This window comes from Neltuma alba, unplaced genomic scaffold (assembly GCF_004799145.2).
Source record: "Neltuma alba isolate B1F8T4 unplaced genomic scaffold, ASM479914v2 tig00012576_pilon, whole genome shotgun sequence".
NCBI lineage: Eukaryota > Viridiplantae > Streptophyta > Magnoliopsida > Fabales > Fabaceae > Neltuma > Neltuma alba.
In genome coordinates this window covers 415,760-431,018 of record NW_021637028.1, presented here as the reverse complement: position 1 = coordinate 431,018, position 15,259 = coordinate 415,760, and the positions used below count along the sequence as shown (strand labels likewise).

General features: G+C 30.1%; 1 protein-coding gene across 1 annotated transcript; it reads right to left on the bottom strand.

The window, feature by feature from the left end:
* Nucleotides 1-2,166: 2,166 nt before the first annotated feature.
* Nucleotides 2,167-5,379, bottom strand: LOC114728862 (thermospermine synthase ACAULIS5-like). The gene is made up of 10 exons (XM_028915820.1): nt 5,129-5,379; nt 4,508-4,574; nt 4,170-4,264; nt 3,972-4,074; nt 3,744-3,832; nt 3,468-3,624; nt 3,310-3,385; nt 3,163-3,221; nt 2,835-2,971; nt 2,167-2,562 (listed from the first exon to the last, which is right to left on the bottom strand). Exons 1-10 carry the CDS (start codon nt 5,278-5,280, stop codon nt 2,484-2,486), a joined length of 1,014 nt encoding a protein of 337 aa, XP_028771653.1. The 5' UTR covers nt 5,281-5,379; the 3' UTR covers nt 2,167-2,483.
* Nucleotides 5,380-15,259: the final 9,880 nt, after the last annotated feature.

Here is a 15,259-nt window from a genome sequence, read left to right as displayed (position 1 = left end):
TATTAATTTTTGGATTAATTTCACCATGAAAACTGAAAGTATTAAAAATGAGCAATATTACACTATGGTATTAAAAATATTAATGGCCAATATTAATTTTTTAATAGTCAAAATTAAGTAAGACTTATTTAGAATGACTTCTAAGTAATTTTGTAATTATGATTTACGAAATAAAATCTTTTCTTTGAAAAGTCATCAAATTTGGTGCTTCTTAATCCCCAGTTACTATGGAGAACAAATGATGAAATACAATCGATTTCTTGAGATAAGTATATAAAAAAGTTTTATTTTGGTTTATATAAAAGTGTTTATAAGTACTTACTCATTGCAGATCCAAACAGGCGTAATGGTTAGGGTGACTTTGCTTTTTTTTTTTTTTTAACACTTCCAGGCCAATATTGATTTAAAAAAAATTTCAAATACTTATAGCTCATGAAAAATTTCCAAAACAAAATTAAACCCTTTCTTTTTTCAAGTTTCAACTGATTTTTTTTTCATTTGTACTTGAAATCAATATGGCTGCTTTGAGCCAGACATGAATGAGTTGTTGGGTGTTTGAATGTTGTTTTAGTTGAAAATCCTAGGCTGTAAAAAATGGAATTGTAATTTTGGATGTAAATTCTTGCCAATTATTGGTTATTAATAACCTTAAAATGCCTATTAGGACTTGAATATGTGATTGATTTGCAAGTCGTGATCTTTTTTGAATTTATGAGACTTTTAACACGTATTTTTGCGAGTACTTTTTTAATATAATCAATCTATATGTTATTTGACCAAAGATTGTTTCTTTGTTTGAAACTCAAATAATAAAATTATTGTATTTCAAATTTAGTAGAAATTGCAATTGGTTGAGACTACTTTAAGCTTACTTAAAATCTTTACTCATTTGGGATTTTTGGACAGTGTTAGAAAAAATATAGGTAATTGTTCTATCTATGTCTCTTGCTTTTTCACTGCATATGTTTTTTTTTTTTAAGGCAATCCTATTTGAGATATTATTAAGCATTAAATATAGAGACCTCTTTCAATAGGAATTCAAACCTTAGTTAGCCATGTTGTGAAGAACTAATTTTTTTTACTAGACCAAATCTCCGTTGGTATCTGTTTTTTATGTCTTTTGGTTTTGGACCAAGGGTAGATTGCTAGGGGGATGTTTGTCCCTTTGATTTGGGGCTTCTGAAGGCATGATTTGGGCTCTTTATCGATATGTGGGTTGATGTTTGTTACGGAACCCGCAGCATTTTTTGTTGGGGGCAAAGAACTGTAGCGGATAAGATGGAGAAGGAGAGAAACAGAATAGCCACAGGGTAAATTAGAAAACGTTTACACCGAAGAGGAAATACTCCCTCCAATGCTAAATCTAAAAAAGTAATTGGAGTGTTTATTTTGGTTTTAAATTTAAATATAAGATCTCAATCGACTCTATTTTTTACTAACATGTATGTAAGGGGGTTTCCATCAATATCAACAGAGTATTGATTTTAAAGAAAGCAACATACGTTTATTATAAATAACTGACTTATATTTACTAGTAAAGATAATAGAAAAGAAGAAGCATAATTACTAACAAGTTTCAATGACAAGTGAGCAGTTTTTATTTTTTGGCCAAAGTGAGCAGTTGAAACTTGTTATTTTTTGTTTTGTAACTTGTAATTACAAACTGCACAATTATTATAAGATTTTTTTGTGAATATGTCCCTTCTGTAAGACTTTATTACAATTCTCCCTAAAAAAGCGGCAGGAGGCAGAGAGGTACATGGAGGGGGAATCTACACAGAAGGAAAATCATATTCACTCCACACACATTTCATGGTACCCTTTGCTCACAATGTGTAACCTATACTCTTCAAACTACATACTTTTTTCAGTCCATTTACTTCATCTCCAACCCATATTCTTTGGCCCATTTCAATGAAACCTCGCATCATAACATTCACAATTACAACCGAATGAGAAAGAGAATGAAATGAGAAAGAGAGATAGCAAAAATGATGATAATCTGCTTTAACCTTGTTTGAACTCACTGAAAGAACTGAAAAAAAAAAAACAACGGAATGAGGACTTTACAAGGTTTTAAAGCATAGTTGAATATCGTTCGTTATCTTCTACTCTTTATCCCCACCCAAACATATCCAAAAGGCACCAAACAAGAAAAGAAATGCATAAAAGGATGGTAACGAAAGTGGGAAAAACTTCAATTGGTAGCACACCATAAGCCTTTCCCCCCCCTCGTTAGGCAGCTTTTTCATATTCAGAATATTGATAGGTACAGTGAGCATATTCAAGGAAACAAAGTAGGACCCAGCTTGTTATCCATTAGTAATATTATACCTTTTCAGGTTAAGTACACACCAGAGAGAGCAAAAGAAAAGCAAAAGAAATACATTATAATGATAAGAAAAACTCTTAAAAGGCCTTTTTTTTTCCCCCAACTAGCATTCTATGTGTCTTTGTTGCTTTACTTCTTTCGGTGTTTCTTCTCAAGCTTGGTTATGCTTGCCGTGGCCATAGATGAACCTTTCAGCTCCCTCTGTGTATACATGAGTCTCACTATGAAGCCTGCAAAACAGTCATTTTAAAGTCAGATGAAAATTGAACAATTGATGGAATCATCCCAAGAGCATAATGATGATGTTAACGTGTCATCTTCAACTTTGAGAAGATAAAGTGATGCACAGGAATGAAAGTATCTTTGAGTTCACTTCTTTTCTTTCTACTCATTTCTTGTTTTCTGGTTACCTTAATGCACATCATGTATTTACTTGCTAAATACCAAGGATTTAAATCCAAACACAACCATGTGCTCCAAGATACATGGCATCTTGACTTACGAGTTGCGAACAGTTTTGCTCAGAGTAGAGGCAGATGAAAATGTCTTTCCATCAAGATATCTGTTTTCTCCCTTTATCCTCTGTTTCATTCTGAGGTCTAGATCTTCAGCACTCAGGTTTATAGGAGAGTCTGAAGCCTGGCATGGTCCAAAAAAAAGAATCATTCTAAGCGGTTAAGTAAATAAATCTACATAAAATGAATCAGCCAAGTTCTGAAGTACCCAAGTTTTCCATAATTAAGTACTTCATCATTTGTTTTTGGGGTCTTTTCCTAAATACATAAAGTATGAAATGAGAAGCTAAAAAGCTTAATGGGCGGATATATTACCATGACCCATCCCCAAATGTCAGCATAAGAAGGGATATGAGCAGAATAAGGCACAACATCTGCAAGAGAAAAAGAGGAGGTTAATGTAGGAGTAAGAAGTTAGGGAGAAAATAGAATTATATTCCCTAGACTTAGAGGATTACTTACACTTGAAAACTTGCCTCAAAGTGTTGTAGATGCATGAGAAAACTTCAGTATGACTGAATATCCCAGCTGGTCCTGCCTGCATAAGAATAAAGCAGAAACAATTCTTTTTAATACTTTCCCTTTTTTTTTCCCTCCAAGTTTTCCTCACACCCACATACCTGAGTCACAAATACACCACCCTGTTTCATCTTAGGCTTGACAGTGAACTCATAGAAGGACTTAGTGTAAAGTTTATAACAAGGACCACCCTCTATTGGATCGGCCAAATCACCTACTATCACATCATAGCTCTCTTTTGAAGCTTCCAGCTCAGCCCTGCAATATACCGCATACTAATATCAGTCATGAGCTGCTCAATAGTGAAGTATATTATAAGCCACTATGATTGTGAATAATCCCACAGGCATGGGATACAGATTGTTTGTTAACTAGACCTGGCATCATTGATGATGATTTCTAGTCTTGGATCATGGAATGCTTCCTTGTTTACAAGTAGGTGTGATTTGCAGAATTCCACTACTTCCTGCTCCAGTAATGATCAGCAAAGAAAATAAGTTCATAAAAGCTCTCTATAAAATAAGTTCATAAAAAATAGCGACCAAAGAAAGCAAAAGTTTGGGTTAGAATGAAGAAAGAAACTTGGTATATGAAGTAGATTATACCTCATCTATATCACACATCACAACTTTGTCAACGGTCTTATGTCTGAGTAATTCCCTTGCAGTTGACCCTTCTCCTCCTCCCATGATAAAAATATTCTTTGGGCTAAAGTATATAATAGAAAGTTATTAATAAAACATTCAAATGTTAATTAAAATCCTTCAAGATTTTATCACTAAAGAGAGAAGAGAAAGTACTACTTGGGATGATGGAGAAGAGCAGGATGAACTAGGCATTCATGGTAAATAAATTCATCTATCTCTGCACTCTGAAGCTTCCCATCAATCACCAATGCCTGGAGGAGAGAGCACACAAACGTTTCAGACTATATCACACAAAAAGATTAGTATTATTTAATTTCTTATTCCTAAATAGTTAACATTCTACTTTGTCCTCTGTTTCGTAACTAGATTTATAAAAAGTGCAAAGAGAGAAGTAAATTCTACATAATCATAATCTTTTATATTATTATCTTTCTAAATGCTAACTATATTACTATAAAAGATCTAATTTGAAATATTGTATTGTAGGTTTGAACCTTTCCGAAGGGCTTGGTGTCCAGCAGGGCAATGTCTTGGTACTGGCTAGCTCCTGTATATAATATACTGCAGCCACAAAAAGATGTGTTAAAGTATTTTTATCAAACAGTTGGAAGTGATAAACTTTGTAACAAAAAGTGCAAGCCTGATTTTCATTTCATAGTATATGTTGTCTGCCTTTTTCATGGCCACAGGCAAAAAGAGATTTCGACTTTTATGGATAACATTACTTTTTTCTAGGAAGAACTTGAAATGTCCCCATTGTCTGTCTGTGATATACGGCCAAGAATACTTAGACCCATTAGCCGCTAAAGGGGGAAAAAAGAGTACTTTAGTTATTTAAATATTCATTTTTGTCTCTCAAACCCCATGAACAGTTTTTGCCTTGCTTCTAACAAATCATCAATTCATCATCACTAAACAAAGAAGTAACAACAGTAAATAAAGATGCATGATCAAGACTCAGCTCTCATATAGAACAGAGATTCGAACTCAGCAATATAATGGGGCGAGACTGATTTGGATTCTTATCTCAAAAAAGTAACAAAAATGTAGCCTTTTGAGTTATTTTAGATGGAGAAGAAGAAAATAGATGTATACATAAGTATGTATGTATATACCTTTTGAGAGCAAAACACCATCTTAAGTTCTCTTCAATCTCTTCTTCATACCAACAGCTCTTTCTGTAACCATTAAGAGAATGGTTTTTGCCATTGACTCCATTGCCATTAGCAGTAATCCCATTGCCATTGGAGAAAGCTATATCACCCATTTTCTTTCCTTGAGAGACACAAAGCTTGAGGGAAGTTGAAAGTAAGAGAGAGAGATAGGTGGGGAAGTGTGGAGAAGAGAAGGGAGGGAGTGGAGAATATATAAGAAGGGAGAAATCAAAAGCGACAATGATGGCTTTGAGTTGGGAATGGAATTAGCTGTGAAAATCTTGCTAAAGTGGGTGTGCTCAAGCAAATCTTCCTGGGTTTTCGTAAAGTAGAATACAAAAGAAGCTCTGTTGCCATTTGTGAGGCTGATTTGATGATCTGGGTTTATGCCCCATTTTTTGAAATTATTGCTCATGCATGCTGCAACATCCATCATAATTTCATTTTCCATGTTCGTTTGGTTTTTCCCCCCTCAAACAAGTATATATTTTGCCATTTCTAACGTAGTGTAAAATCCTAAATAAGAATGGAACGTAATGAATGCGCGACAGGTGGCATGGGCATGTGAGAAGAGAGAGAGAATGGTGAGGAAGAAGAAGAAGAAAGTGGTGAAAAGTAATAATGGGAATGCAGAGAAAATGGGGAGTAAAAGAAGACAATGATGATGGGAGTGACAAATACCGAAGATTGAGGCTTCTTGTTGTTGTTATCACTATCATTTCTTTTATAAGATGAAATATATTATTATTAATAATATTAATATTTTTGAGTATTTCATGGATTGGATTAAGAGGTTTTGGGAGAGAGGGAAGGGAAGCGTGCAGGGAAGATCATCATATATATTCTATTTGCTGCCCCAAAAAGGCTTCGCACCATGGCTGCGCGTGCTTCCCCATTATCCCTCATCATCACTATCACCTTCCAAAACCCACAGCTACACGACAACATATATACAAACAATATCTTCAATACAGACAGAGAGAGAGGGGGGGTCAAGTATGAATTGATATTAGATCATTCAGAATAGTTTATAAATAACCATTTAATCATAATTTATGAAAATTATGTGAGAAAAATTTTGTCTAGAAAACGTACTTATAAGTATTTTTGAATCCTTCAGTCACAATTGACTCCAAGTATTGCCTTTGATATTTTCTAAAGGGTGAGGTTGTAGGTTTAAATATGCAATAAAGGATATAATAAGAGCTTGTTTTTAAAATAATTTATAAGCATTTTTATTCAATCGTAATTCATGAAAAACAAGCTAAATATTTAAGGAAAGTTTAGGTGAGTTCGAATCCCGCTATCAATATGAAGATCTTATTGGTGGGCGATCTGTAAGCACTCTTTGAGCCTGGAGGCATGCCATGATCTTTGGACCCAACTCACCTAAACTTTTTTACACAAAAAATTAATAATAAGAATGCTTAAAAATACACAAATGTGGATACAGACAAGTCTTGAGTATGTCGGTTATGAAAAAAAAAAAAAAAAAAAAGTGTGTGAAATTGATACATTCAAAATTTTAAATGGGAAATGGTAGTTAAGTCTCAAAAGTTCAGTTAACAGTAGTTATATCTCAGCAAATTTTGTTAGGAAATAAGTTGTAAGTATCGAGCCAGATAGTTGTAAATATTGGAGTCTCAATAGCAAATCATCAGGTGATATGTGATTTGCAACTCTAATTTCTGCATATTACAACCATCTGAATCCATATTTACAACTTCTATTTTAATATTTTGGGGATTAATATAATATTTAGTTTTCAAAATTTACTTTCACTTTGGTTTTAATCTTTGAAATTTGAAACCAGTACTTTTTATCCTTAAATTTTACTCTATCTGTAAATATTAATCCCTGCAAATTAATTGTTAATCTAACACTGTTAATTTGAATTGCTTGTACATATTCACACGAGTTATTACGATGCCACATCTCAGGCTATCCAATCAAAATTAATTAAAATTAACGTTGTTTATGCCACATTAGCACCGTTTAATTTACAGGGACTAATGTTTATAGATGGAGTAATTTCAATTTTTAAGGGCAACTACTTGTTCCAAATTTCAGAAACTCAAATTAAAATGAGGTTAAAATTTCAAGCACTATTAAAGATTGTATTAACCTGATATAACTATTATTAAATTAAGTCTTTGAAACCTTAATTGTCATTCCCCTATTTTGAATTGAGTCTTATATGTAGTAGTGTCTCTTCCAGTTGAATTACATGCTTAATTTAAATTTAAACTAGTCAGTTGTATCAAATATTGAATTATTTATCATCAAATGTTTATAATTTAAAGACCAATATTAGGAATTTTAAAGGAAAAATTTCAAGAGTGAAACTGCCATAAGTTGCACATATGATGCTATCGCCCTTCACCAAAGAAAAAATGACTGGCCAATTAACTGTATGAGGTGGGGAATTTAGATCTTTTATAATTATTATTTCTAAATTTGGACAATGAATAATATATATAAAAAAAAGATTATTCATAGACTCAGGCATCATCTTTGACTCATCATGTTTATTCTCGATTTCATTTGTTTCCTTGAACCTCTTTTTATTTTTTATTTTTTTATAATTTAGACAGCATAGTGGTTTTCATTTTATTATTTCAGGAGAAAAATTATTTACCTGTTAGTATTACATAAAATAATCAAATTTAAACTAATCAAATTTTGATACAAATGATTTAGAATTGAGATAGATAGTAAGGAGAGGAAGATTATATACTCCCCAATCAGACAATAAGACTAATATCAACTTCTTAATTAGGTTTAATATTAAGGACAGGAAGAGTATATAATCCCCGATTAAACAAATTTGTTAAATTATATACTCATCCGGTCTTTAATGCTAGACCAAATTTGGTATTTCATCATTTAGAATATTTTAAAAAAATATATCATATTAGTTAATTTAACTAATATTATTAATTTATTCAAATTAGTTAATTATGTTTTATATTAAAAACCGAAAGAGTATATGGGTGTGGGATTCAGCCTTAGGAGGATTCTCTGATTAATGATCATAAAAATTTAAGGTGAGAAATTATCCCACAAAGAACCTTGGGTGCTTTATTTCTATAATATAAATTTTTTGTCATTATTTCTGTAATATAGCTAATACTTTTTTTTGTTACATAATATAACTGATACTACAGCTACTTTATTTCTATAATTCAAGACAAGTTGATGGAAATAGGGGGAAAAAAAGAGAAGGAATGATTAAAGATGCTAAAATATTTGAAAACTACGGATGAGATATGAAAATTAATGCTGCGGTTTCAAGATTAAATCGGAAATTATCAAGTATTCTGTTTTAAGCAGCTATTTTATTTTAATTTTGAATCTCTGTGTATTTGCATTCTAGAGTATCATTTTATAAGTCTCATAAATTGAAACAAACTAGCTATTGAGTTTCTCTCTCATAATATTCTTGTTCATCTATTGGCATGAACGTATGGGCTTGTTTTCAAATTACTTATAAGTATGTTTTATATAAATTGGCATTCTAGATAGGAAAAATCCTAATTAAATCCTGCTAAAATACTTAAAATTAAATTGAGGCCTACACTTTTAACAAATTCTTAATTAGGACATAAGACCTAATTAAGAATTACTGAATATTGTTAAATAACTATAATGTCCCTCTTTAGTTAAAAATGAAAATTGATTATTTTATTCCTCTAAAGTGGTTCATCATCTCTTATTAATATTTGGACAAAAAAAATATAAATAATTTTTTAGTGTTTGAAATTTTGTAATATAACTAAAATCTTCAAAATATTTTCATAAAACATTTCAAATTATAATATAGGTAATCTTTAAATTAATATTTTTAATATTTTTTCAGGTTGTAAATATTTATTTTAAAATTTTAAAATATTTTAATTATAATAAAAATTCAATATTAAATCGTAATTATTTACGTTTTCAGTTGGATCCAATATTGTTTAAATAAATAAAACTAAGGTAAATTACCAGAACTGAAAATAAAAAATATTTATAATTTTACTTATATTTGTAATTTAACATGTTTTGTTAAAATATTTTTAATAGTATAAGTTATATATACAAATTTCAAACATTGTAAAATTACTTATATATTTTTTGGTCTAAAAAAAATCATAAGAGATGAGGAATTACTTGGGAGAGGTATATTAATCAAATTTTCTTTTTAATTGAAGAAGGACATTTTGGTGATTTAACAACATTCAAAAATCCCTAATTAGGTCTCATGGCCTAATTAGGAATTTGCTAAAAGTGTAGGCCTAAATCTGAATTTAGGTCTTTCGGCTGGATTGAATTGGGATTCTCTCTTCTAGATATTGGGCTCGTTTGACATGGTTTTAAAAATTACTTGTAAGTATATTTTATATAAATTGAGACAAAACTCATATCATATATTTATCTTGTATTTTGTAAATCACGATTAAAAAGCTATTTATAAATTACTTCAAACAAGTTTATTGAGAAAATGATTAAAAAAAATATCTATTGAACTTCAAAAATGGCAAATTATAAGAGTAATCAAAACCATTATACAAATAGTCAACCTATTTATCTTTTTAAAATTTAAGATTATTTTTTTGCCATTTTGCCTATGATCTTCCCTTCATCCTTGATTTTCTTCTTTCTTTTCAGTCTCTAAAGTCTCTTTTTCTCTCTTCTGCTTTTTTGTTCTCCCTCTCTTTTCTGCCATTTGTAATGTATGATAATAATTCTGACAAATATAAATGATGATTTTAAAAATACACAAATAACGCCAGAATTTTGAAATTTTATTATATTAATTACTAAAATAATATATTTTTTAGTAACATATATTCTTCTCACAAATTGTCCCCCGCGGCCGCATTGCGAAGTGCCGAAGTTCTTTCTTGCCATGCACTTTTGTGGGTCCCTCTGGCCCACAGGTGGAGGTGTCATTAGATGATTTCCTGATTATGCAATATTGACGTTAGCATGATGTTTTCCACACAAAAAATATAAGGAAATAAAATAAAATCATATCGTTAAAATGATTCTTACATGCTCAATTAATAAAATTTTGCTCTAAACAAATGCCAATAAAGGATGATCCCCTGTCACCGTAATTTCTATTTACCAAAAAAAAAAGTTGATATTTAGAATTGTGCAATAAAATTTAAGTCAGATAATGAAATTATGGGAAAGAGTAATTGAACATAAATTAGGATGACAGACTTACACTTCTAAGAATTAATTTGGATTTACGCTATTAAGAGTGACAAAAGTTATCTATCTAACTTTGGATTTACGCCACCAAGAGTCACAACAAAAGTTATCCATCTAACTAAGAGGAATAGGGGTTAATCTCTTAGAACATGACAAATTAATATTCGAATTCTTATTAAAAGAGATAATTATATTTAATGTATGATAAAATGATTGTCTCCAATAAGACAACATGTGTTTAGCAACAAAAAAAGTGATCTATCTACTAAAAGATTAATGAAAAAGTATTATATTGGAGAGAAAAGACTTACTTTTTGGTGTTTATTGACTTTGAAAAAAAATTACAATTATATACAAGATAAGCATTTTGAAAATTCTTAAAAAAAGAAATGTGTTTGTGTTGCATGGATCAAAACTATATACAAGATGTGAATGAGAAAATTTGAAGAGGAGACAAAGGACTTTTTATAAGAATTGCATGTATGAGAGAAAATTCCCAAATGCACGCCTTTTTTTCCGGCTAATGATAAAGTCTTAATGGAGAGTCAATAGAAAAGATTAACTTTCAACTCAAGGTATGAATAAAAACCTTAGAGTTGAATTATTTCTTTATTTAATTTGAATATATTAAGAAAACTAGTTAAATTAATTGTAGTTACTTGTAAAAATTATATGTTAATTTTCATTAAATACTCTCTCAAATTATTTGTATTAAAACTATCTCTTAATAAAATTCACTTGACATGTGTAATTAATAGAAATAATTTAAAAAAATGACAAGTATAATATACAAAATGAATTGAGCTTTTATATTTAGGATTAAACTCAACTTCCAACTAATTCTTATATTAATGATTGAAGGAAATATTTTATTATAAGAATAAAAAGGAATATAAAATAGAAAAAGGCATAATGAGGATGTAGGGAAACTTATTTGTATGGAAAAAAAATATTGTCTTTTCATTCCAATTAAAATAAAAAACCTTATGGTTTATAATATTTGATATTTATTCTTGTTTTAAAAAATAGTATTTCCTTTTACTATTTTTAACATTATAAATAATGTTCCCAAAAATTGTGGCTCAAACTTTCAGTTCTTGAAAGGTATTTTCACTCACGAATAAAAATTAAAGAAAATTTTGTTTAAAGATATCAGTACATAATTAATTTTAAAGAGCCCCAAAACTCCATGAAACTTCATTGCGGAATCAAGAAGGCAAAATGATATTAATTCCACAAAAAAATGACGTTATTACCCCTTATAATACTTATTGCAGGGTGACATGTAAATAGATTAATTTCAATTGTAAATAAAAGTATTTATGTTGCAAATTGACTAGTCCCACTTACAAATGGGCTCTCTCACATTTATTCACTCACGGACACCTTTTTCAAGTGAAGGAGGTAATATGTAAACGAACTAATTCCAATTGTAAATAAATGTATATATGTTGTAAATTGTCTAGTCTCACTTGCAAATGATCTCTCCCATACTTGTTTACTCACAGATACCTTCTTTAAGTGAAGGAGGTAACATGTAAACAGATTAATTCCAATTATAAATAAATGTATGTATGTTACAAATTGTCCAGTCTCACTTATAAATAGGCTCTCTCATACTTGTTCACTCACGGAAACCTTCCTCAGGTGAAAGAGGTGACATGTAAATGGACTAATTCCAGTTGTAAATATATGTATGTATGTTGCAAATTATCTAGTCTTACTTGCAAATAGGCTCTCCCACACTTGTTCACATAAGGGGCAATAGTGTCATTTTTTTATGGAATTAATATCAGTTTTTTCCCTTGGTCTTACAGTGAAATTTTAAAAAGTTTTGGGAGTTCTTTGAAATTAATTCTGTATTGCAGTTTTTTAACAAAATTTTTCCTAAAATTATTATGAATCACCGCATGCAATTGCACAGTCACGCTTTGAGTTTGCACGCGCTGCTCAAAGCAACTGGGCTTTTAACCACTTACGCAATAATGGGAAAAAAAACAAAATGTAATTTCAATGTAATTTTGATTTTAGCTATATATTAGCTCCTGTAATTAGTATAAGAGTTAATTTAAAATTAAATTTTATTTTAAATATAAGATTTTAATTTACTTTGTCTTTCTAATTTGTAATTTATTCTTTTAGATATCTCTATTAAATACACATGTCAGGGTTTGCATCCAATGATAATGATAATTAAAAAAGGTGTTTTAAGAAAATCAACAATACTTGTTACAAATAACTAATTTAACTAATTTTTTTAATATTATTCAAATTATTTAAATAATTTTTATATTAAAAATCATAGGTAATATATTCATTATTGATAATGTGATAACACAAAAATGCTATCTTTTTTCCAACAACATAAAAATACTATCTTATAGTTGCTAGATGCCCAAAATGTATTTTTAAAAGATATCAATGAAAATTATTTTAATATATTTTTAAAATAGCTTTTAAAATTTATTTTTACTATCAAAAACTAAAATGTTGATGGCTAACATTTACTAGAGCCGGAAAAACGGGCTGAGCCCGTCGGGCTGAACCCATTTAAGCCCGTTTAAGTCGAGGGCCGGGCTTGTATTTTGGAGCCTTGAAAGGGAAGTCGGGCTTAAAAGGGCTAGCCCTGTAGGGCCGAAAAATAAACGGGCCGGCCTTGTAGGGCCACGGGCTGGCCCGTTTAGGCCCGCCAATTTTTTTTTTTAATTTCTGTCTTTTTTTTTCTTAACTTAAAAAAGAAAATCCTAACATTTTAAACATATCATACTCTTAGTTTTACTTATCTTGGCAGCTCACATAGATAGCATTCACAAAAAGAAAAAAAGAATCACTATAGTTGTGCGAAAAATAACCAAAAAAATATGAAAATTGCAAAATTTAAAACTAGGTATATTCACAAAAATATATTGTTAAATAAGTTGTCAAAACCTATTAAAATATTGTATGTGTAATTTTTACAATCTTTATTTGTCATTCTCCAATATTTTTTTATACTTGAAATATAATTGATCAAAAAATCTTTTAAACTAAAATAAAGATCTATATCATTTTTATAGTAGAAACAAATTTAGAACTAAGGATGATGGACTCTTTTCTTTTTTGTCGATATGACAAATGATTATTCTTCATGTATACTATGTTTGTTAGTTAAAATTTTTTGTTAATTATTTATAATCAAACTAGATCATCCGCATTGTAATTATCTACTGAACTTAATGCTTATTTAGTTGTTTATGTCTGTCCTCTATTTAGTTTGTTTATTCAATAGACTTTATTACACTGTAATATATGTTTAGACATGATAATGTTTATATTTGTGACTCAATTTTATTTATATTTATACCTTTTATTAGTAATTTTATTGTTTCATTTTTATTATTTTGATAAAATATACAAAAAAATAAAAAAAAATTCATTTTAGTTAAAAAGGCCAAAAGCCCGCGGGCTAGCCCGAGCCCGTCATCTCATGGGCCAGGCTTGAAAAAACGACTTATTTTTGCAACTCGGGCTTAAACGGGCCGGCCCGTTTTCCTAGTACTAACATTTACGTTGTATTATTCATAATTTATAATTAATATTCTCCCGTTTCAGCTCATAGATTAACATGGAATAATTGTGTGTGTATATATACTCCTATTAAGGACCTAATTATTGAGTTGATTTTGGTTCTAAACATAAGACCTATTTCTCATATTTATCAATTTTTTCTAAATTACCACTATAAATACTCCTTCAATCATTACCAAGTAGAAAAGGAAGGAAGGATATTAAGAAAGATGATTATGGTGTTTTAGGAAAAATATATCATTTTTTTTATAATTAACTAATTTACTTAACTTTTTTAATCTAATCAAATTAGTTAAATAGGTCTTATATTAAGGATTAGAGGAGTATTAGAAAAAAGCCACAATTTAAGGCTGGTTTATATCTCATTTTATAAATTATGACTGAAAAATTATTTTTGAAGGCTTCAATGGCACTTTACATGTCATGTTGTTCCTTCCTTCAACCTACATATGAAGTGGATGGCCTATATTTAATATTATATATATTAATAATTTTTGAAAAATGAAAAAGAATAAAAGTAAAAGAGGATAAGGTTGAAGGTGACATGAATGTTGGATATGATGCTTGGCCAGCAAAAAGAAGTACTAAGAAATCATCCTTGGTTGAGGGGCTAGGGGGAAAGGTATGATGCTTTGCCTGTCTTGGTGTGCTCCTTACACTATGGTCCCAGTATTCCTTCCATCCATTCCTTTTAATCATGACTTGTCTCGTATTTTTGCCTTCAATTTGATTTATTCTTGTTTTTTTATATTATACAATGAAATGTATATAAAGGTGTCAATGTCAGACTCGAACCTAAAATTTCATTTAAACATAACGGATGGTATTGTCACTGAGACAACTAGTCGTTAACTTCAATTTGATTTATTCACTAGTATACGTATGAGATAAATAATAATCTAATAAATTTTGTTTCATATTGATATGAATAAAAATTCTAGGAATTTAGATTTATGAAATACTTTACAAAGTTGAAGTCATCCAACGAAAGCAAACGGCTAAAACAAAATTATGCCAGTGATTTCATATGCAATTCGATCTAAAAAAGGCACAAGAAGGGGAACAGCAAAAGAGGGGAGAGTTCCAACTATCTTCCTCTAGCTCGATATGGGCTAAATTTGATATACCAAAAATGAAAAATATGGTTAATGGCCTTATGACCTGATGGTATAACACTCATCGGTAAATGAATGTTCATGGTTTCCATTCTGCCGGTGACTTTAGACTGAAGAAAGGAAGCTGAAGAATATGGGAAGCAGATTGAATTGTATTGAAGCTAGCTATGAGGGTAATTGTAGAATTGCAAGGACTGCTAGGAAGGAT